We start from the raw sequence: 26,130 nt of genomic DNA, 5'->3' as shown, positions 1-26,130 counted from the left end.
TAAATAGTTTGGGTAATTATCTGGTTGCGCCCTCTAATTGTAAGAAAAATTCAAAAAACCCAGATTTCAAAACTTCAAAATGTCAGCATCGATTTTAGGGGGATGCAGTGTATATATCGAAAAGTCATACATTAGAACCATGTTGCCCGAGGGATATTCCTCAATTCTTTCTTTTAGCTTATGTCTGAATTTTCCGTGGTTTGACCAGAAATCAAGAAAGAACACAAAAAAACTTGTAAACTTCAACACATTTTTACCCATTTTTTAATATTACCACCAACGCAGCTTCCACGAAAATTATTTGTTATGGTCCATATTATGAGATCGTGGCTAAAACACTTCAATTAATATAAATATATTCATATTGTATAAAATATATTGACAGTTCGCGACTTATTAAATGGTGAACCTCAACTTCAACGATTGTAAAACATTTTTGAATATTACCATATACCCTCCTTAGCCTAAAGGCTGAGGGTATAAAAATAGTTTGTGTCAACTGAACAATATTTCTCTCTTTTCTTTAAAAATTTTTTCTCTTCTCTCGCTATTCGATGTCGTGTTGAAAAAACAATTTCGGTGAGTTTTGGTGTTTTTATGACATGCTGCCTTTATCTTTGTTTTTGTGTGTATGTATACCAACAATGAGACTCTTGTTATACCCTCCACCATAGTATGGAGGGTATATTAAGTTTGTTTTTCCGTTTGTAACGCATTGAAATACTCATTTGCGACCCTACATAGTATATATATTCTTGATCAGGGTAAAATTCTTAGTCGATCTGTGCACCTCCGTCCGTCCGTCCGTCTGTGGTAATCACTCTAGCATCCACAAAAATTAAGATAGGACGCTGAAATTATGGGAAAATGCGTCTTTTGTTTGCAGGCAGGTCAAGTTCGATGATGGGCTATATCGGTCCACGTTTTGGTATAGCCCCCATATAACGGTACCCCCCGATTTACGGTATTTTGACGTTTTTAGCTACATTTTCAGACCGATTTAGCTATAATTTAACATTTTGTGTTCCTAAGTGTCAATAAACTTATATAAGAAAACTTGTGGACATAGGTCCACGTTTTGGTATAGCCCCCATATAACGGTACCCCCGATTTACGGTATTTTGAAGTTTTTAGCTACATTTTCAGACCGATTTAGCTATAATTTGACATTTAGGATTCTTAAGTGCCAATAAACTTATATAAAAAAAGTTGTGGACATAGGTCCACGTTTTGGTATAGCCCCCATATAACGGTACCCCCGATTTACGGTATTTTGCGCTTTTAGCTACATTTTCAGACCGATTTAGCTATAATTTGACATGAAGGGTTCTTAAGTGTCAATAAACTTATATAACTAAAGTTGTGGACATAGGTTCACGTTTTGGTATAGCCCCCATATAACGTTACCACCAGATTTCAGGTATTTTGACGATTTAAGTCGCATTTCTAGACCAAATTAGCTATAATTTGATATTTAGGGTTCTTAGTGACCAAAAAACTTATATTCGAAAAAATTATGAACATAGATACATGTTTTGGTATATCCCCATATAACCGTACCTCGGTATAACGGATTTCGTTATCCCCATATAAGGGATTTTCGGTATTTTGAGAATTTTACCTACAAGTTTTAACCGAATTATCTGTAATTTGAACATTTGACATTTGAAATTCTTAGTGGTCACCACAACTCTCCACCAAAAATTGTCAAGAAAGGTCGATGTATTGATAAAGCCCCCATACAAAAGTACCTCCCGATGTTCAGTAAATTGATAATTTCAACTACAATATTAAACCGAACTAGCAGTAATTCGGCATTTGAAGTTCTTAGTGGTCACAATACCTCTCCATAAAAAATTGTCAACATAGGTCCATGTTCGGATATAGCTCCCATATAACGGTACCTCCCAATTTTCATTAATTGGCAATTTTAGCTAAATTTTTTAACCGAACGAACTGTAATTTGACATTTGAAGGTTGTAGTGGTCGCCACACATCTGCATCAACAATTTTCAACATAGCCCCAATATAACGATACTTCCCGATTTTCGGTACTTTGAGGATTTTACTTAAAATATTTAACCGAACGTAGGTCCATGTTTTGGACCTACGATTTACCGTACCTAAGCTTTATTTTTTGGACGAACTTTCTGTAATTTGAAATTTAAAAGCCAACAAAAATTGTTCATTTTTTTAATTAATTTTTCGTTAGAAACGAGCTTAATGACCTAATGATGCGAGTGAAAAAGGGAAGCCGACGATATGAACCCACACAACCACCACTATGTGACATGCATGTTTTGCCTTCGGTAAAGGCTCCTCAGACATATCGGCTGTGGGACGGCTTCGATATCATTCAACTTTTTCTCTTTCAAACGCAATTTGTTTTTTACAACGCTGAATATTTGTTCAATCATTGTATGGCTTTCATGTTCATTTAAGTTTATATTTTCGTATAGTCCACATACCTTCGAACTAGCTGTTAATGTCATTTGAAGTTCACGTTATGTACCGACTTTCGGTATTTTGACGATTCTAGCTACAATTTTTAACCGAATTAGGAGTTATTTGACATTAAAGGCTCCCATCAAAAACTGTCAACATAGGTCCAAGTTTTATTATAACCCCTATATAACGGTACCTCCCAATTTCTAGCCCACCAAAAATTGTCAACAAACATAGTTAGATATAGGCACCATAAAAAAGGGCCTACCGAATGAAACATTTTATGTACATTATCTGACATTTTAACGTACCCACTTAAATTGGGGAGAGGAATGAAAATACACTCAAATCAAAAAATTAAGTATCTGGTTTTCAGGGCTGACAATATGTTTTGGAAAAAATTTAGATTATGATTGTTCCTACAATCGCTATTGTTAACGATTTTTACAATATTGCGGAAATTCGAAAGTTGTTTTTGTTTTCTATGTTCGGAACAAAATATGGTATTTTTGGATTTGGATTACAATGTTTGCACAAAACGAACACATTTTTGGAACCAAAATAGATATTTTTGTTCCAACAAAGGCGAAAAATATTTTTTCTCTGCGTGTTGCCTGAAAAGTGTGCAAAGTTTCAGTTCGATTGGTCAACTGCAACTGTGTTAAAAATGAGTTACCCGATTTGAACTAAACGGACACCAAAGCAAGTTAAATAAAATACTGTAAAAAGGTAATCATTTGTTAAAGTACCTCAAAAAATTTTTTAAACCTCCCGGCGTACGTCCTAGGCTTTAAGTAATTTTTAAAAAAGCCAGGGTGACTTAATAAATGTTTACCAGTTGAAAGCTTATGCAAATCGGCCCCGTCCAGACAATAGCTTTCGCCCACTTGTTTTTATAATATATTCAATCACATCTGTGTAGCACTCTGGAGTATTCTCTATTACAATTATGTCAAATGATCATAATAAAGCTACGTCCAGAGGGAAACACTTACATTTTTACTTGAAAAATAAAATGACAAAATAGAATATGACTTTACCTGCCTGTGTTTGTACAACATTCATACCCACACAAGCAATGTAATTTCCTATGACTAGTATTGTAAACTTTTACCACGAATTGCAATCAATCGTATTGATTGCTTCCGATACACAATAACATAACAGACCCACTTTCAATCAAACAACTATAAGTTCTTTTTCATTTCTGTCGAACACTACGAGTATTGAAAAGATGGATGATATTCTTCCCTGGCACATAACTCTGAAAGATGACAATAGAAACACGTAGTAATTGTAGTAAAATGCGTTCCAGGTTGCATTCATTCATGTGTGATTTGTTATCACAAATATGTTCACAGAAGAACAGAAGGGACACACAGGCAGGCAGTCAACCCAAGCCAAGCTGATCATACGAACGAACATCTCTCAACAGACAATGAAAAATAACATTGTGATTTAGATTTAAGTTTTTTTTTGCTTTTTGTTGCCGTTCTCTTCTCTGAAAAGAATACCATAGAAATGTTATTAGTAGGGATATGACCGGTATATATCGGCATCTTCTTCTTCTTCTCATAATTTTTGTACCACAAACCGAACAGTTACAGATTGCAGAAATACAATAGTCAATTGCTAACAAAAGCTCTATGCGTGTGTTACGGACGTGTGTGTGTGTGGGTGGGTACGTCTTTGAACACTGAATAAATATTTTTTCAACTTTGTCATTGCTATTGGTTACATGGAAATGTGTCTGTAATCGCATATTGAGAAGCATTGTGAACACAAGGATATATCGTAGTCTATGTGGTAAAAAGAATTTGTACTCTACATCAGGCAACTCAATGTGGAATTAATTTAAGAAAGACTGCAACCAACCAACATTTAACAAAATGCCTCCCTAACTCTCGGGCGACTGTTCCTAACATTGACATTTAGCGTTACAAGAGATGTAGAAATCGGTTCTTATTCGGGTTTAGCTTTTTTATGGCATAACAAACTTTAGTACACTATAAATACACTGTGACACAAAATGGAGGTGAAAACATGGGACAGAAATAATTCCTTTTGGGGATGAAAGCTCTTAGTGAGTATATTAAGAATCCCGAAGGACATGGGTTATGGCGCGATGAAGTTTCTGCTGAAGACCCTGTAAGGAATCTGAAATTAGCGTTATATCTTTGTTAACTGTTGTTTTAGCTTCTTTATGAGATCACATGCCTTCAGTCAGATCGAATGGGGGTTATTTTCGTAAAGCATTTCGACCTTCTAACTCGCTTCCTTCAATGGCCTTTTCGTCTTTTATTTTAAGAACCGCTATAAAAGTACCACAAGATGTCGTTTTTCAGCTCCGAAATGTTCTGCAACAAGTAAAAAAGTATCAGTCGGCTTTGCCGACAGAGATAAACCCACAGCCTGTGTGGATTGAAATACTTTTTCCCAAAAAAAAAAAAAAAAAAAAACTTATGTATTTAGGGGGGTTTTCAAAATGTTGGGCGTATAAACCGACAAAAGTAAGGATAGGATTAAAGCTCTAACGATAGATAGGGCCTTTTTTATGACACTAGCTTACGAAAAACAAAATATCGCTGTAAACAGAACCACTAGGAAAATCTTCGGTACAAATGTCCGATGGATCCTCGAACAGACCCTAAACCACACAACAATTTTTAAAATTTGTGTGGGAGGTACCACAAGTAATGGGACCAAATCGGTTGTTAGGTTTATGAGAAATCTCGCTTGCCATTTTAGCAAATAGTTTCCAACTTTTAGGGGGAGGTACCGGAAGGAGTGGACCTATAAACACCCTCTTCGAATTTCATCTAATTTTCGAAAAAATATTGTAATATCCAAAGTGTGAACGAACGCAGTATTCGGTTCGAGAGGTGCCATATGGTTTTTAACAACTTTCGGGCTGTTTTATCAAGAAAAAAAAAACTTTTATTGTCGTAATTGAGGCAGCCAAGCAAGTATCTTCAACAAAAATCAAAGTGATTCGAGAGCAGGTCTTAAAGTGGATTTATCCAAAATTTTGTGTGGGAAGTACCCGAAGGAGTGGACAAATATAGACTATATTCGATCCTGATCTGTACCTCATAGATATATTAGGATGTGTAAAGTATGGATCAAATCGGTCACTCCTTTTAAAAGTTATCTAGCGTACAATTTTTCCGAACATGTTTTAGCTTTTGTGGGCGAGGTACCTGAATGAGAGGACTGATATGGCTTATCTTTGAACTTAAACTTAGTTTGCACAAAATATTACGAAGGACCGAATCGGCAGATCCGTTCGAGAGTTATCTTGCGCTCCAACCACCACACACGGTGTCATAGAGGTGTTTTGTACCTTTAAGACTATTTTCTCAGGAAGTGTGGACTTGCCCCCTGACAGCAAATACAAGTTGCTACAACAAAAATTTAAGCGATTCGAGAACAGGTCCTAAACTAAATTTTTCTGAAATTTTTTGTTGAAGGTACCCGAAGGAGTGGACCGATGAAGCCCATGTTAGAACCTTATCTAAGCCTAGTAGAAATTTCACGATGTGCAAAGTATGGACCAAATCGGTTATTTCCTTTAAGAGTTATCGTGCGCACAAGTTTTCCGAACATTTCCGAGCTTTTGTGGGGGAGGTGCAGAAGGAGTGGACTGATGTAACCCTTCTTCGAACTTAAACTAAGTTTTGACAAAATATTCTTCTTCTTTATTTACTCATCCGTTATTCGGATATTGGTGATCGTACAATAATATTTCAATGCTACATATATGCATAATATTAAATACATATTTATAATTATTTGTTGTTACACAATGATGTTCAGCTCCCTGTTCTTAGCGGCATGTAAAAGTGTGTATTCATCATTATAGCCAGTCCATGTCAGGATATTTTTGAGCCACGTTGTTTCTCTCCTACCTCTTCCACGTTTTCCTTCAATTTTTGCCTTAAGTATTGTTTGTAGTGTTTTGTATTTGTTATTCCGTAATATGTGTCCAAGGTAAGATATTTTGCGCTTTTTAATTGTTGAGATTAGTTGTCGGTTCACATGCATCCTTCTAAGTACTTCGTCATTTGTTATTTTTGAGACAAAATATTACGAAAGCCAAATTTTGGGCCGAATCGGTTGATCCGTTCGAGAGAGAGAGAGTTCGTGCGCTCCAGCCAGCCAGACAGACAGACGGACATTGCTAAATCAACTCCAAATTGTCTGAAACGCATTTCGTCCAAACATACTTGGGGTCTAAAATCATTATTTCGATGAGGCACATTTTGCACGTATGAAAGTGTATATACCCTCGTTAGCATAAATGCTGAGGGTATAAAATTAGCTATTCGATTCTCACTACCACATAAAACATAAAACTTTTGTAATTAATCATAGTTTAATACAAAAAAAAAAAAAAAAAACAATAAAATAGAAGTGTACAATCATTCATAAAAATTGATTTGAAATATTAAATGTCGAAAATTACATACAAGCCCACTGTAACAATTTTTTCATACCCTACACCACTATGTGGTAAGGGGTATTATGTGTTAGTGCATTTGTATGTAACATACAAAAGGAAGCGAGATAGACCCATAGTTCCTTCTAGGGATATACATAGAATCACTTTCTGAGTCGATTTATGCATGTCCGTCCGTCCGTCCGTCCGTTCGCAACATACAGGTCGCATTTGTTGACCGATTTCGCTGAAAATTGGGGAATACCATTTTTTTAGCCGTCGGAAGATCAAGTTCGAAGATGGGATATATCGGTCCAAGTTTCGGTATAGCCCCCATATATATTTTCGGCCGATTTCACGTATTTTCTGTAACACACACGCTATATATGTCCGATTTCGATGAAATTTGGAATGTGTGACTGAATTTTGTCTGAAAATAAATGTGCCAAATTATACCGAAATCGGTTCAGATTTGGATATAGCTCCCATATATATGTTCGCCCGATTTCACGTATGCGATGTACCAATCACGCTATATACGTCCGATTTTAATGAAATTTGGAATGTTTGACTGAATTTGGTATAGAAATAAGTGTGCCAAATTATATAGAAATCGGTTCAGATTTGGATATAGCTCCCATATATATTTTCGGCCGATTTCACGTATTTTCTGTACTAAACACGCTATATATTTCCGATTTCGATGAAATTTAGAATGTGTGACTGAATTCAGTCTAGAAATAAATGTGCCAAATTATATTGAAATCGGTTCAGATTTGGATATAGCACCCATATATATTTTCGGCCGATTTCGCGTATTTGCTGCTCCAAACACGCTATATAAGTCGGATTTCAATGATATTTGGAATGTGTGACTGAATTCGGTCTGGAAATAAATGTGCCAAATTATATCAAAATCGGTTTAGATCTGGATATAGCTCCGATTTATATTTTACATATTCACAGTGGTGTAGGGTATCATATAGTCGGCCCCGCCCGACTTTGATCCTTTCCTTACTGGTTTTTTCTAATTTTTCCTATGTTCCAGAACCTGCAAGAATCTACTTTTTTTCCTACGATAACACTTTTTCCTTTATGTTATCGGAAAAAATTGTTAAAAATTAGTAGATTCTTGCAGTTCTGGAACAGACCATTTATTAGATAGCTAATAAACAATACAACAAAAAGTTTTTTTTTTATATTTGGACCAATATTAAAGAAGTGATGGGTATTTCTTTGCATATAGTTTTTACATAATTGAACTTTTTTCAAAGCGCGATATCTCTGGAACTTTTAGTAAAAAAAATCTGAAAATATACTGAAATAATTTGCTGATGAGCAGCATCACCACAACAAAACATAAAGGAAATGAAAAACCACTTTTTGAAAAGGTGTCAGATTTCACTCAAAAATACCCATGTATAGAAAATTACACAAGCTACACAAATTCCTATATTTATTTAACATTTTTGTTTAATTCGATTCAATTTTGGTCTGTTCCAGAACTGCAAGAATCTACTATTTTTTACTTTTTTCTCCGATAACATAAAGGAAAAAATGTTATCGTAGTAAAAAATAGTAGCTTCTTGCAGGTTCTGGAACATAGCTTTTATTTTCAAATATATGATGAAATAGGAGATTTCAGGTTGACTTAAATCAAGCTGCAATCTGTAAAAAGTTTATTCGTATTCTGTTGTACTTGCCTTATGTGTACTATTGTTAAGTTATTGAACACCGACAATTTAGCCTACTGTGTACATTGAAATATATCCCTTTGAATTATCTCCTACCTCTCTGTCTCTGTGAGTACACAAAATTGTATTCTGCATCAATTTTCAATGTTCATCATAATTCCATTTACTTTGGTTGTATGTACACTGCTTGTTTTTGTTGGTTTTTATTTCACTTTGATTCTATGCAAGATTTATTAATGTTGTTTTGTTTATTTTCCAATTTCTAGGTACGCATTGATGTCCATGGTGCAAGATTAATTGCCAGAGTTGACAATAATCAAGAAGAAGTCTATCTGAAGGGACTGAATCATGATACCAACTATGGTGTATCAACAAATCTACCATCGGTTGTTCTAGTGGGAGGTAAGTACACATAGCTATCTATTGCGGATAGATATGTAGGCTCATAAAAATGATTGAATACGTAAGAGAGAACGAATGGTACAGGAACGTTAATTATACCCTTAGACCTATGAATACAGAGATACTTTATAATGATTAGAAATGTGCCAATTTGTAATAATGGTTTTCAACATATTTGGTGTTGGTTGTTAAGTCTAAATCCGTTTCATATAATTTGTAGTAAATAGCCATGTTCGTCCGTTCGTGTATCTGCCTTGGTGGCTGGTTAACATGATAACTCTAGAAATAAGTAGCCGATTTAATCCAAACTTTGTACATCGTAATATTTCTTCAAACTATACATCAAGTTCGGAGATGGACTATATCGGTTCACCAGTTCGATGTCCTCCCCCATAAAAGTTCACAATTTTTTAATTATGTAGAGTTCAAGTTCTGATGGAGAATAGTTTTTGAATTTTTACTCAAAATTGTCCCTAATCACATCATTTGTTTCCGTGGCGCAAAAGTTGAAAAACACCTTCGGGCACCAACTAAAAAAATAGCTTATCTTAATAAGTTTTTATTCAAAACGTACATAAACTTCCAAGAAAGTCTTCATTGGACAACTGCTTCTGGTACTTACAGTGCTGGTCCAGAGTCGCTTTAACATTTTCACGGGAGATAGTCATTATGCTTTTGTTTACATCGATTTTATTTGGGCAAATCTATGCTTCTGACGTAAAGCCTAGCTCTAGAACATCCTGCCCTGACGCTTCACATCTAGGATAGATGGGTGATGTTCTCCGACGGGTTCTCTCCTGTATCTTTGGATCTCAATCTGTAAGTCATGAAGTTTCCTCCTGAGATGCCTGGGTGGGGGGTTCTATCCACCGATAGGATGATAGAACATCCTGCCCTGACACTTCACATCTAGGATAGATGGGTGATGTTCTCCGACGGGTTCTCTCCTGTATCTTTGGATCTCAATCTTTAAGTCATGAAGTTTCCTCCTGAGATGCCTGGGTGGGGGGTTCTATCCACCGATAGGATGATAGAACATCCTGCCCTGACGCTTCACATCTACGATAGATGGGTGATGTTCTCCGACGGGTTCTCTCCTGTATCTTTGGATCTCAATCTCTAAGTCATGAAGTTTCCTCCTGAGATGCCTGGGTGGGGGGTTCTATCCACCGATAGGATGATTAGGATGGCTCTCACGATAACAGTCGAGGAAGTACTGCAACGAGAGCATATAAATTTTCCACTAAAGACATGAGGAGGTTTGAATATGTATTCCACTGTATATTGTACCACTGTATATTGTTATGTGGTATTGCCCACTTGAAACTTGAGGGCCTTGTTCCCATCTCATCTTGTCGCAGGTAGTTGTAGACTTTAAGGTAGTTAGGGTCGGAATTCTGCTACCATAAACGATGACATTCAACTCAATGCTCACCTCTGAGGTACATATGCTGAACAGAGTGGCCGTATATTAAGTGGCTGATATTTACATATTCCTCGCGTGGAAAATGTGGAAAGATCAGTAAATTCAGCCTTTCACAAATGACATCATCTGCATACTTTCCAATCCCAAGAAAATGCACCCTTTTTGTAATTTAATTGCAATGGACTCCGAGGTAAGAGCGAGAAAATAGTAGACTTCATGAGTCGGAAGAATATAAAGGTCGAGGCGGTTCAAACAACCAAGCTAAAAAACATCTGTAGCTTACAGCGTTGTGATGGTTAGAACTTGCTAAGGAATGATCGCACAAGACGTTGATGTGAGGGATTAGCTTTCATATTGCATCAGTCTGTTCAATACAGACCTATCTCGCTTGAGAATGTCTCTAATGACCCATACATGGAAAGTATGGGAGAAGCAGTCAAGTGTGTAACTGCCAAGATAGATTTGCTGAACATAAATATCCCGCCGATAAATAGTTGTGTCTCAGGCAACGAACCTAATATTAGCCGGCTCTTGGAAGGTCATAAACTTGTGGTCCTGGGAGACTTTATTGGACATCATGAGATGTGGCATTCGGTTTTCGGAAACGACCAGAGGAATACAGCGTTGACTGAGCAGATTGACAGCTATACATTTAGCTCGGTCAATGAGAACGCCGCTATCAGAATTAGAGTAGAGTGTCACAGTTCGCCAGACATAACCATTGTGTCACCTGGTCTGACAAATAACGTCACTTGTCATACCGACGTTTCCTTTGGATCAGACCATCTCTCAGTAATTGTCTGCATAGGCAGACCATCCGATTTCAGCACCTCTGAAAGCCGCACATTCGTCACTCATTCGAAAGCTGATTGGTCGAGTTTCAGAGAATTGACTAATCACCGCTTCAGAGACCTGCACAATCCCTCTGATGTTCGGGTAGCGAAAAGGTCGTTCCAAGACATCATCACTGCCGCAGTCGCTCGCCGTATACCTGCTGGTCGAATACCCAAATTAAGACCAAACTTCCCAGCAGGGGCGATGGGATTAGCAAATGAGCGTGATGATCATCGTTGTACCAACCTCAATAACCCCAGAGTCAGGGAACTGACACTGGAAGTTAACAGGCTGGTCGGCGAGCATAAGCGGCACAAGTTGTTAAATCATCTGAAGTCTTGGAACATTGGAGCAGGTATAAGTGAATTGTGGGCAACGGTTAAGTCATTCCCGAACCCTGGAAGGAGGGAAGATAGGACCTCAGTCACGTATGGCGACGTTACGTTAACTAACCCGAAGAGGTGTGCATGTTATTTGAATCGGCAGTTTGTCGAGAACCGCGGGAGTGACAGGGCGAAGATAAGAGTACTACATCGCATCAGATCTCTTCCTGACGAGGATGAACCACCCCAGCTTACAATGGATGATGTTGCGATTGCTATCAGGAATGCTAAATCATTCAATGCATTGGGCCCTGATGGAATCTCCACGGTCATGGTGAAACGGCTGGATGAGCCGGGATTGGAGTATCTCACTAAAGTTCTCAACTTGTCGCTAGCCACCCTCATTGTTCCCGAAGTCTGGAAAATGTGCTCGTACAGGCCGATTTCTCCTTTGTCGCCGTAACAAAAGAACCTTTAGGCCTTAGTCCTCCCCAGCGTCATAAAAAGCTATTGAATTGCCGATCACCCGCATTGATTCCGTAAGCACGGCTGTATGAACCGGCAGTGGAGTATCTCACTAAATTTCTCAACTTGTCGCTAGCCACCCTCATTGTTCCGGAAGTCTGGAAAATGTGCTTCCGCTACTTGTCAGCCGTAACAAAGACCCTTGGGGCCTTAGTCTTCCCCATTGTCATAAAAAGCATTCCAGTTGCCGATCTCCAGCACGGATTCCGTAGCAGCACAGCACGACGACAAGGACTCAACCAGAGACCGCCGTGTGATAGAACAGTGATGGTGGCGGTTGAATTATCGAAAGCCTTTTATACTGTCAGGCAATCCACACTGTTGGAGGACATTGAGCAGACAACACTCCAGCCGAGCTTGAAACGTTGGATAGTCAATTATGTATGTGGACGCCAGTCGTACGTGAAATTCAGGAACAAGAAGTCCAAGCCACGTAGAGTGAAACAGGGAGTTCCCCAAGTTGGGATGATATCTCCGGAATTGTTTAACATCTACCTCTCCTGCATCCACTCCAGATGGCATCGATATCGTAAGGTATACGGATGAATGTACGATCCTGGCGTCAGGTACCTTCCATGTTGACATCTGTGAGAGACTGAATTCCTATTTAACCGCTCTTACCACCTTTTCCTTTTTCCACCAAAATCTACGGCCACTCTGTTCAACACATGGACTGCGAAATTTTGAAGAGCGTTGAATATCGTGATCGATGGTAGCACAATTCCAAACACAAGCTGCCACAAAATTCTGGTGGTTGCATTCGACACTACATTCAAGTTGTGCGCACATGCCACAGTTATCTTCGACAAACTGAGAAGTATGAACAAGGCCGTCAAGCCGTAGCCGGCAGCACCTGGGGTGCAGACAAAAAAACCTGTGTGTGGTAAGCTTTGCGGCTTCATTTTGGTCCCCGAGATTATGTAAGAATTGGGGAAAATTTCAAACCTGTCAGAATGCCGCCCGGAGATCATCAACAGGTTGTCTCCTCATGTCTTCAGTGGATCATCTACATGAGGAGGCAAAGATTCTTCCAGTACAGCTACGCAATGAAGCATCTCATCGTTGCACTATTTGCTCGGGTGTTACAGCGAGAGCCATCGCAATCACCATCTTGGGGGTAGGCTCGACACACACAAGCACACCAAGATCTGGAGGTAGATGTCCCACGATACAGGCGAGAACCTCTAAATCAACAGACTAAGGACATAAGCAAATATAGTGTGAATAAAGTCATCGGAGTACATCCTCTATCTATCGCAGCTGAGGAGCAGTCGCTTAAATTCTAAAAGGGCAACGATCACACGACGCACTGCACCTATTCAACTGCCCTGCCAAACCTACTCACCTAACTGCAGTGGATTTGTGGTTACATCCCATCAAAACAGCCACTTTCCTAAAACTGGAGATAGACCCAGAGCCAGATTGAGTAGGAGAAGGAACACACAAACATACAATAATATCTCTGTCGGTAAAGTCGACTGGTACTTCTTAACTTGTTTAAGATATCCCTTTTCAACTACTTCCATTGACATTGCGACTGGGCTCTTTAGAATTTGGTCTGGCTGGTGCATTTCTTATATTCCATATAACACTGTGCGACATGAAAATTATTAACCATAATCTGACACCGCAGCGGGATAGAAGACCAAAACTTAGAAGACGCGTGTCCCGGCGTTTTTTCCCTATCACTTCAACTGTCGCGGGTTTGGTTTACTCGTAGAAGAAAAGTTCTAGCTCTCGTCTTAAAGAATAATAACTGTGAACACATAAAATCCAGTCAACCTCACCCTCAAAGTCAAAATCGTCAATGTTTAATATTCCTTTTGATTTTTTCTCGGATTTTAGCCTACTGATATCAAACCGATCAAAATTCCGGTACACAGATACCGAACCGCCCAAAAATTAAGGATACAGTCAACTACGAAAATATACCTAAGATTTCAGTAAACAACTTCCTAGAACATAAAAATATCCTAGAAACGGTTCTTTAAGTTTAAAATTCGATTATTTTAGATCATTCTTTCCTGTTCAGGTCCGTAAATAACAAACGCAAATAAACGCTGCTGTGTCAGAATATGGTTAATAAATCATGAATCAAAAAGTTATATACAGTGTAATTAATACCGAATTTAATATACGTTTATCGGAGTAATACACTAAATTATAGATTCCATTTTCAAACTTATGCTGGTTCATAAACGAATAATCCCAATCTCGCTTGATAACAACATACAAATTTACAAAACATTTCTAATTTAAGGTTAGCTTTAAATGCCGCCCTTAAAATTCCTATTTACTATGGATATAATAGGATTTTCTCCCCTCAAAAGAAATTATGTTGTGTATAATTTTGTGACTATGACGTGTTGCAATTTGCACCACCACCACCAACAACCAGCGTTCTATTCATTTATTCAAGTGTTATAATTGCTAAATTATTCATTCATGAAAGGATTTTCAATTCATGTTAACAATTTGGGATAAATTTGTGTGTGTGTTCACCTGTAACATATCGTCGGTGTCATGCTTAAGTGTTCCATACACCATTTTTGACATTTTGAGATAAAGGTGCCTTACTAGGTTTAAAATCATGCTCTTTAAGATTTTTTAATTGGTTTTCTTATATCTGCTACATTTTTGAGATATTCAGATGTCAATATGTTCCATATCCGCTTTGTGACCAAAAAAATGGTATGGAATAAAAAGAGACAAAAACGAATTGTTCCTTGGCGTATGGGGAAAAATTGCACAGTTTTGTCAAGTTACAAACAATGTGGGACTGGGCTTAAACACTGAAGAATAATAGGTTTTAAATCTAAATATTTTTGAATATTGTATTGTTATATGAAAACCTATTTAATAACCCAAAAATTGGTTAAACAAAAATACCCTCGTTTAAACACAGGATTTATATGTAAGCCCACAAAAATGTATGCAGATACTTTAATTCGTCTTGAAGCTAGTGTGGACACCGACTGCAAAAATTGTTTTTTATACCCTCCACCATAGTATGGAGGGTATATTAAGTTTGTTTTTCCGTTTGTAACGCATTGAAATACTCATTTGCGACCCTATAAAGTATATATATTCTTGATCAGGGTAAAATTTTGAGTCGATCTGTGCACGTCCGTCCGTCCGTCCGTCTGTGGTAATCACTCTAGCATTCACAAAAACGGAGATAGGGCGCTGAAAGTTTGGGAAAATGCGTCTTTTGTTTGCAGGCAGGTCAAGTTCGATGATGGGCTATATCGGTCCACGTATTGGTATAGCCCCCATATAACGGTACCCCCCGATTTACGGTATTTTGACGTTTTTAGCTACATTTTCAGACCGATTTAGCTATAATTTGACATTTAGGGTTCTTAGGCGTTACTAAACTTATGTAACAAAACTTGTGGACATAGGTCCACGTTTTGGGATAGCCCCCATATAACGGTAACCCCCGATTTACGATATTTTGACGTTTTTAGCTACATTCTCAGACCGATTTAGCTCCAATTTAACATTTAGAGCTCTTAGGCGTCGCTAAATCTATATAACAAAACTTGTGGACATAGGTCTACATTTTGGTATAGCCCCCATATAACGGTACCCCCGATTTACGGTATTTTGACGTTTTTAGCTACATTTTCAGACCCATGTAGCTATAATTTGACATTTACGGTTCTTAAGTGTCAATAAACTTATATGACAAAAGTTGTGGACATAGGTCCACTTTGGGTATAGCCCCCATATAACGGTACCCCCCGATTTACGGTATTTTGACATTTTTAGCTACATTTTCAGACCGATTTAGCTCTTATTTGACATATAGGGCTTTTAGGCATCACTAAACTTATATAACAAAAGTTGTGGACATAGGTCCACGTTTTGGTATAGCTCCCACTGATTTACGGAATTTTGACGTTTTTAGCCACATTTTCAGACCGATTGAGCTATAAATTGACATTTGGGGTTCTTAGGTGTCAATAAACTTATATAACAAAACTAGTGGACATAGGTCCACGTTTTGGTATAGCTCCCATATAACGGTACCCCCCGAATTACTGTATTTGGATGTGTTTAGCTACATTTTGAGACCGATTTAGCTCTAATTTGACATTTAGGGCTCTTAGGCGTCAGTAAACTTATATAATAAAAGTTGTGGACATAGGTCCACGTTTCGGTATAGCCCCCATATAACGGTACTCCCCGATTTACGGTATTTTGACGTTTTTAGCTACATTTTCAGACCGATTTAGCTCTAATTTGACATTTAGGGCTCTTGGGCGTCACTAAAATTATATAACAAAAGTTGTGGATATAGGTCCACGTTTTGGTATAGCCCCCATATAACGGTTCCCCCCATTTACGGTATTTTGACGTTTTTAGCTACATTTTCAGACCGATTTAGCTATAAGTTGACATTTAGGGTTCTTAAGTGTCAATAAACTTATATAACAAACTAGTGGGCATAGATCAATGTTTTGGAATAGGCCCCATATAACGTTACCACCCGATTTCAGGTATTTTGACGATTTAAGTCGCATTTCTAGACCGAATTAGCTATAATTTGATATTTAGGGTTCTTAGTGACCAAAAAACTTATATTCGAAATAATTATGAAAGTTGGTCCATATTTTGGTATAGCCCCATATAACGGTACCTCGTTATAACGAATTTCGGTATCCCCATATAACGGATTTTCGGTATTTTGAGAATTTTACTTAAAGTTTTAACCGAATTATCTGTAATTTGAACATTTGATATTCTTAGTGGTCACCACACCTCGCCACCAAAAATTGTCAAGAAAGGTCGATGTACTGATAAAGCTCCCATATAAAAGTACCTCCCGATTTTCAGTAATTTGATGATTTTAACTGCAATATTAAACCGAACTAGCACTAATTTGACATTTGAAGTTCTTAGTGGTCACAACACTTCTCCATCAAAAATTGTCAACATCGGTCCATGTTCGGATATAGCTCCCATATAACGGTACCTCCCAATTTTCAGTAATTGGCAATTTTAGCTAAAATTTTTAACCGAACAAACTGTAATTTGACATTTGAAGGTTGTAGTGGTCACCACGCATCTACATCAACAATTTTCAACATAGCCCCAATATAACGATATTTCCCGATTTTCGGTACTTTGAGGATTTTACTTAAAATATTTAACCGAACGTAGGTCCATGTTTTGGTATAGTCCCAAAACAAACCTTCCGATTTTCCTTACCTTAGCTTTATTTTTTGGACGAATTTTCTGTAGTTTGAAATTTAAAAGCCAACAAAAATTGTTCATTTAAATTCATATTTTCGTATAGCCCACATACCTCCGATCTAACTGTTAATGACATTTGAAGTTCCCACTTTATGTACCGATTTTCGGTATTTTGAGGATTCCAGCTACAATTTTTAACCGAATTAGGAGTTATTAGACATTAAAGGCTCCCATCAAAAACTGTCAATATAGGTCCATGTTTTATTATAACCCCTATATAACGGCACCTCCCAATTTCTAGCCCACAAAAAATTGTCAACATACATAGTTACATATAGGCACCATAAAAAGGGCCTACCGAATGAAACATTTTATGTACATTATCTGACATTTTAACGTACCCACTTGAAGTTGGGGACAGGAATGAAAACCAATTATTCCATTTTAGTTCAGAATATTTTATGGTGGAGGGTATGAAAAGTTCGGCCCGGCCGAACTTAACGCTTTTTTACTTGTTTTTTTTTTTTTTTTTTTTTTTGAAAAAAAAAAAACGCGTTGAGACTTCTTATTATTATTAGAAATGCAAAAAAAAAAAAAACAAGTAAAAAAATATCAGTCGGTTTTACCGACAGAGGTATACCCTCAGCCTGTGTGGTTTGAAACACTTTTTTCCGCCAAAAAAAAATTTTTATATTTTATTTAGGGGGGGTTTTCAAAATTTTGGGCATATGAACCGAAAAAAAAATGTGGATTGGATTAAAGCCCAAAAATTTGTGGAGGATATAGATAGATTGGGCTTTTGTACCATACTTTCCTACGAAAAACATAATATCACTGTAAACGGTGAAAATTTCCAAAGGGATCCTCGAACAGACCCTTAAGCACACAAAAATGTTGAACAATTGTGTGGGTGGTATCCCAAGAAATTGAACGATAAGACCAACATTTGAACATAAACTAAGTTTGGACAAAATATTTAGATATCTAAAGTTTGGGCCAAATCGATAGCTATGTTTATGAGATATCGCGCGTACCGTTTTAGCGAATATTTTCGAACTTTTGTAGGGGTGGCACCGGATCCGAGCACCACCTTCGAATTTCTTCTAATATTCGCAGCAATATTACGATATCCAAAGTGTGGACGAACGCAGTATTTGGTTTGAGCTCTCCAGCCACTACATATGGTGCCATAGGGGTTTTTTACACTTTTCGGGCTGTTTTCTCAAGAAGTATTGATTTGCCCCTGAAAAAACTTTTACTGTTGTAATTGTGGTAGCGAGCAGGTCTTAAGGAGTGGACAAATATAGTCGATATTCGAACCTGATCTAGACCAAATCGGCCAATCCTTTCAAGAATTATCGTGCGCAAAATTTTTCCGAACATTTTTGAACTTTTGTAGGGGAGGTATTCAAGGAGTGGACCGATATGGTTTAACTTCGAACTTAAACTAATTTTGCACAAAATATTACGAAGGCCATATTTTTTACCGAATCGGGAGATCCGTTCGAGAATTATCTTCCCTCTAACCACTACACTCAGTGTCATAGGGGTTTATCCAAATTTCAGGCTTTTTTCTCAGGAAGTGTGGACTTGCCCCTAATGAAACTTGTATCGTCGTATGGGGGACAGTGAATAAAAGTTGCTACAACAAAAATCAAAGCGATTCGAGAGCAGGCCCTAAACTGTACATTTCCGAAATTTTGTGTGGGAGGTACCCGAAGGAGTGGACCGATTGAGTTCATATTGGACATCATCTAAGTCTGGTAGAAATTTCACGATATGCAAAGTTTGGATCAAGTCGTTTACTCCCTTCGAGAGTTATCGTGCGAACAAATTTTCCGAACATTTTCGAACTTTTTTGGGGGAGGTACCGGAAGGAGTGGGCCGATATAAACCATCTTCTAAATGAAACTAAGTTTGGACAAAATATTAGGAAATCCAAATGTTGTAGCGAATCGGTTGATCCGTTCGAGAGTAATCGTGCGCTCCAGCCAGCCAAACAGACAGGCAGTCAGACAGACGGACGGACATGGCTAAATCAACTCCAAATTGTCTGAAACTAAAGGTATAATTAGTCTGTTTTGTTCCCATGGAAATTTTTACCAGACATTCTATGCTCCTTATATATTTCAAAATAAACAACACATATTTTTCGAAAGTGAAAAGTGGAGGCAACACCTTAATTAAATAATAAGGAACCCTATAATAATGGTTCCTAATGATACATCTCGCAATTTTTATACCCTCAGCCTTTAGGCTAAAGAGGGTATTTACACTTTGATACAACCAAAAATGTGCCTCATCGAAATAATGGTTTTAGACCCCAAGTATGTTTGTACGATATCCGTTTCAGACAATTTTGAGTAGATCTAGCAATGTCCGTCCGTCTGTCTGTCTGTCCGTCTGTATGTCTGTCTGGCTGGCTGGTGCGCACGATAACTCTCGAACGGATCAATCGATTCGGTTCAAATTTTGGGTATCGAAATATTTTGTCCAGATTCGATTTAAGTTCGAAGATGGGCCATATAGGTCCACTCCTTCACGTACCTCCCCCACAAATCTTCAAAAATTGTCGCAAAACTTGTGCGCACGATAACTCTTGTAGGGAAAACCCGATTTGGTCCATACTTTGCACATCGTGTAATTTCTACCTCTTCTAGATGAGGTTCCAATATGGACTCAATCGGTCCACTCCTTCGGGCACTTCCCACACAAAATTTCGGAAAAGTTCAGTTTAGGACCTGGTCTCGAATCGCTTTGATTTTTGTTTACGCAAGTTGTATTCGCTGTCCTCTATACGGGGCAAGTCCATACTTCCAGAGAAAATGGGCCTGAAAGTTACAAAAAACCCTATGACACCGTGTTAGTGGTTGGAGCGCAAGATAACTCTCGAACGGATCTGCCGATTCGGTCCAAAATTTGGCTTTCGTAATATTTTGTCCAAATTTAGTTTAAGTTCGAAGATGGGCTATATCGGTCCACTCCTTCCGGTACCTCCCCCACAAAAGTTCGAAAATGTTCGGAAAATTTGAGCGCACGATAACTCTTGAAGGAAGAAACCGATTTGATCCGTACTTTGCACATCGTGAAATTTCTACTAAACATAGATGAAATTCCAAAATGGACTCAATCGGTCCACTCCTTCGGGTACCTCCCACACAAAATTTCCGATAAGTTCAGATTAGGACCTGCTCTCGAATCGCTTTGATTTTTGTTGCAACAAGTTGTATTCGTTGCCCACCATACGGCGGCACAAGTTTCATCAGGGGCAAGTCCATTCTTCATGAAAAAATAGCCTGAAAGATGCAAAAAGCCCCTATAACACCGTGTGTAGTGGATGGAGTGCAAGATAACTCTCGAACGGATGTGCCGATTCGGTCCAAATTTTGGCCTCCGTAATATTGTGTCCAAACATAGTTTAAGTTCGAAGATAAGCCATATCGGTCCACTCCTTCAGGTACTTCCCCCACAAAAGTTTAAAAATATTCGGAAAAATTGTGCGCACGATAACTCTTAAAGGGAGTGACCGATGTGATCCATACTTTGCAAATCCTAATATATCAACCAGATATAGATCAGGTTCGAATATGGACTATATTTGTCTACTCCTTCGGATACCTCTTACACACAATTTCGGATAAGTTCACTTTCATTTTTGTTGAAGCGATTTGCATTCGCTTCCTCCATTACGACGGTAAAAGTTTTTTCAGGGGCATGTCCATATTTCTTAGGAAAACAGCCCGAAAGGTTACAAAAATCCCTATAACTCTCGAACTGTTCAACCAATTTGGTCCAACATTTGGTCTTCGTCATATTATGTCCAAACTTAGTTTCATGGAGTCCACAACTTCTAGGACGATATCACCTGAATGGGGCAATTTGGTCTAAAATTTGGAATCCACATTTTTGTAGGCAAGTTCAAATGTCGCAAAAGGGCCACAAAATTCTGAAGAGACCTTAAATACATTCGATCTGTCCGTAGGTGAAAGTTTCACTTCACATTGGCTGAGGGTATATATCTCTAGGCAAAGCCGACTGACTCTTTTTTACTTGTTAAGATAGAGCTTTGTAATTTGGCATAGAAATTTCTCTTTCTCCTAGGATGTTTGGTATTGCAAATGGGCTATATCGGTTTATGTTTTGATATAGACCCTATAGACCACCCGATTTTAGGTATTTTGAAGGTTTTAGCTTCATTATCACACCGAAATGACTGAAATTTGGTACTTAGTCTTCGTTGGGGGTATAAAACTTTTCCCAAGAAGTTTGTTGGTATAGGCCTACGTCTTCATATAGCGTCCATTGAACGGTACCTCCCGATTTTCGGTATTTTGAAGGTTGTGGCCTCAGGCGAAGGGTATGACTGAAATTTGGTATTTACACTTCATTTGGAATATTAAAAGTTCCATATGATATTTTTGGGTATAGATCGACGCCTTCATATAGCGCCCATAGAACGGTACATCCCGATTTTCGGTATTTTGAAGGTTGTGGCCTCAATATTCCACGGAAACGGCTGAAATTTGGTATTTAGTCTTCGTTAGGGATTTAAAACATTCCCCCAGAAAGTTGTCGGTACAGGTCCACGCCTTAGTATAGCCCCCAGAGAACGGTACCTCCCGATTTTCGGTATTTTGAAGATTATGGCCTCAATATTCCACCGAAATGACTGAAATTTAATATTTGGTCTTTATTTGGAGTATTAAACGTTCCCTTTGAAATTTGTCGGTATACATATGTCCACGCCTTCATATAGCCCCCATAGAGCGGTACCTCCGATTTTCGGTATTTTGAAGGTTGTGGCCACAGCAACCCACCGAAATGGCTGAAATTTGGGATTTAGTCTTTGTTGGAGGTAAAGGCTTTTCTGAGTGATTTTCGTTGTTAAGAGAACCGTTCCTCCCGATTTTCGTAATTCTAAAGGTTGTTAAGGTGTGTTAATTAGTCTTTCATGGGTTTATAAAATATTCCAAGAGGAATTATCAGTATACGTAGGTCCGCGGTTTCATAGCCGCGGCTTCATAGAGTACATAAGCTGCCTTCTAGTCTTTATTGCTATACGTCTTTGGAATAAACAAAGACGTATAGCAATAAATACCCGAACAAATGCATTTTCCAAAAACATATGCTAATAGTTCCACATTTTGGTTACAGATGGCTACACAACTCACTGGAATTGATAACAGCAATGCCAATCGTTTTTTATTCCAGAAAACATTAACGTCGTGTTTTGTGGCTGAAATTTATTTATTTTCTTTTTTATTGTTCATTCAATGAAAAAATCAAAAGCGAATGCCGTCAAACTTGAGTTTTAATGTTTTTCTTGTCAATATTCCAATGAGTAACAGTTTTCGTTTAACAGAATGTTGCTATGATATCGTAGCAACAGAGGTTAACTCCGTCTACAGTTAATTCTTCACAATTGACTTTTCCTATCTTATAATATTGATATCTTTGGAATAAAAAAGAAAAGGGCAACCCAGTTCGAAATATTTCGGCCTTCTTTATTCTTTTATTTATATTATGTCAGAAATGAAGCAGAAAAGCAAGGCGATCAGGCAAGGCAGCTTATGTACGCAGGCCTTAAATGTTCCATTTTACTTCAATACACCTCTTGGGGAGGGTATAACAAGTTCGGCCTGGCCGAACTTAACGCCGTTCTTTCTTGTTTTCTCATGTAAATGTTTAAAGTGTTAAATAGTGAATTTTCGTCGACTTTTATGTTAATGTACTAAGTGGTTTTAATTAATTTTTTAATCGAGTTTGATTTTGAAATAAAATTACTTAGTATAAATGTTTCATTTAAAGCCCTGAATTTTCATCTCCACAGTAGCACTTCACATAATGGAGGTGGAACACAATTGATAAAAAGTGGATTTGTGAAATATGTGACAAAACGTCTTGCATGCGACACAAACTGCCAAAAACATGAAAAAAAGATGCCATGGAACAAATCAGCAACTTTTTGCAATTATAAAAATTGGCTATAACATCTAGACTATTACAGATATCTGACTAAAATAAACTCCTGATCTCTTAAATATTGGATTTTTTACCACTTTTAATTTGAGTTTTTCTCGAATCAGGCAAATGGCGTATGAAACATTTAAGCATGACACCGACGATATGTATGTATGTACTTATGTAAAATTTACGGCTATCGGCATATAACTTAATTAATGTGTCAAGTCAAACAAACAACCTAACATTAATTAGTTTGCAAAACCAAATCAGCTGAAAAGAAAACGTATTGAAAGTGAATATTTGCATCTCAGCTGGAGGTTATAACACATAACAAATGTTGTCAATGTCATTTAAAATTTAACACTTAAGTTAATTAATTTGCGTTGGATGTAATAAACCATATACAAATTTATGTATGTACTCGTATATGTACCAAGGCGTATATTTGAATTGGGTACATATATCCTTTCAAAGCTAAATAATATAGGACCAACTTTTTATAGCCAAGTTCGAACGGCTTGTCCTACGACACATGTTGCAATCCCACGGCGCACACTGGTCGAAACCACAGATCTAACGGCGCAAAAGTCAAAAAATCGAACTATAAAATTGCGAAATATTTACCATTGTATCGACTACAGACACTTTGCAGACAAAGATTTTGTTTTTGCATTTTATTTGTTGTAAATATTCACTCAGTTATTCACTATCAAATACAAGAGTTTTTGTTGCATCAGATTTTAAAAAAATTTTTGCAAAAAAATTAACTTCATATTTGTTTAAATGTTAAATAAATTCGTAATTAAAATGGACAAGATATATTTTTAATTAATAACAGAGGGTTTAATTTAAATTAAAAAATTAGTTAGGGGTCTGGAGGTTCTTAGTTATATAGCAATAAATTTTCAAAAAATTCAATTTTTTAGTGTTTTTGTGGGTTGTACTCGCTTGTTTCATAGAGTGCATCTTGTAAACTTGGCCGAACTTAGGTCCGATTATTTTTTGGGGAAAGAAATTGGACTCTCTGGATACTGAATAACCACATTCGGGTTGCACATATTTGCAAATCTTTTGATGACTGCACTTTTAAAATAAGGGATTTTGCATGAAATTCATACAAATTTAGCTGTGCATTTGTATGGGAGCTAACTCAAAATATGGACCTATCCTGAGAAATGTTTGCAAGGAGGAGTTCTACCCCCGGAGACACTATAATACCATATTATAGCTAAATATGTTATTAAATATGGGATAACAAGTAAAAGTTCAACGAATCGGGGGTACCATAAAGGGGCCTACATCGAAACATAAATCCATATTGAAAATGTTTTGCAAGAAGATTTTATACGCAGTGAGAACACGGAATGCAAAATTACGGCCAAGTTGAATTCAAAATGTGGTCATGATATTCCAAATACCTTAAATTGGGAGGTACGGTTACATGGGGGCTATATCAAAATGAGGACCTATGTTCATAATTTTTGGTGGAAATATTTTATGACCACTAGGAACCCTAAGTACCAAATTACAGCTAATTTGCTACGAAACTGTGGCTTAAATCCTCAAAATATCAAAAAACCGGAAAGTACCGTTATATGGGGGCTATACCAAAACATTAGCCGATATTGTTCATATTTGGCCCATTATTACCCACAGGTACAAGCTGAGTTTGTGCAAAATTTCAGTGACGTATCTTAATTCGTTTGCAAGTTATGAATTTCGCGCCGCTAGATCAGTGCTTTCGACCACTGTGCGGCGGCGGGTTCTCCGATCCCGAACCACATAATTTTGTATTGGGAGCAGCATTTCCCGACATGCCTGCTCCGAATTATTTTGGTCCATCCCGGGACGGACCAATATGAATGTGCTCAGTTTGTCACATTCGCATCCACCACATAAAAACTTCAGTTAAATACAAAAAATGTCGGGAGTGGATGCACCTCAGGGGTTGTTCTGGCCTCCTCCATGAGAGGGACTGCGACAGGGCTATGCTGCTGCATTCTGCGTGAACACAGCCCCCAATGAGTCGTCGTCGTAATCATCAGAATAAGCGACTCCCCCGAAGCCGCACACGCAGCACTTAACACCAGCAATTGCTGTTCTAATCTTTGGAAACGCATATTTTTGCAAATTAATTACAACGGACTCCGATGTAAGATCGAGGAAATAGTGAACTTCATGAGTCGGAGGAATATCAGGTTCGCGGCGGTACAGGAAACCAGGCTCAACAATAAATTACAGCTTACAGCATTGCGACGGTCACAACGTACTAAGGAAGGATCGCGACTGCAAAAGCTTTCTTATTAAACCAGTCTGTTCAATGCAGACCCATCTCACTTGAGCCTGGCTCTAATGAACCGTACATTGAATGTATGCGGGTAGCAGTCAGGTGTGGAACAGTCCAAGAGTTGCTCAATGATTACATGCCGCCAATAAATAGCTGTACTCCAAGTAATAGGCCTGCTTTTGGAAGGTCATAAGCGTTTGGTCTTGGGTGACTTTAATGCTTATCATGAGTTGTGGAATTCGATACTCGAAAACGACCCGATTAATAGCTCTACGTTTTGCACGATTAATGAGGACGCTTGTACCAGAATTAGCGGAGAGTGTCACAACTTCGCCAAGCATAAACATCATGTCACCTGGTCTGAGAAATGATCTAGTGACCCGATCTGTCCAACCCTTCTGATGTTCAGGTAGCAGAAAGGACGTTCCGAGACCCAGTGAACCCAGTGTCCAGGAGCTGCCATTTCGAACCCTTGAAAAATGGAAGATAGGACCTCAATCACATTTGGTGACGTTACGCTGACTGATCCGTAGAGGTTATTTTATTTCAACCGACAGTGCTACGTCGCATTTGATCTCTTCCTGCCGAGG

General features: G+C 37.9%; 1 protein-coding gene across 13 annotated transcripts in view; it reads left to right on the top strand.

The window, feature by feature from the left end:
* Positions 1 to 26,130, top strand: part of axo (axotactin) — a 508,380-nt gene that overhangs the window by 160,048 nt on the left and 322,202 nt on the right. For all 13 annotated transcript variants that reach the window (XM_073983728.1, XM_073983738.1, XM_073983733.1 and 10 more), the window contains one exon: positions 8,844 to 8,979. In XM_073983728.1, coding sequence (XP_073839829.1) covers positions 8,844 to 8,979 — 136 coding nt within the window. The remainder of the gene's footprint in view (positions 1 to 8,843; positions 8,980 to 26,130) is intronic.

This window comes from Musca autumnalis, unplaced genomic scaffold, assembly GCF_047663935.1.
Source record: "Musca autumnalis isolate F117 unplaced genomic scaffold, ASM4766393v1 scaffold_4, whole genome shotgun sequence".
NCBI lineage: Eukaryota > Metazoa > Arthropoda > Insecta > Diptera > Muscidae > Musca > Musca autumnalis.
The sequence above is the reverse complement of the archived record's forward strand: the minus strand, read 5'-3'. Positions and strand labels throughout refer to the sequence as shown.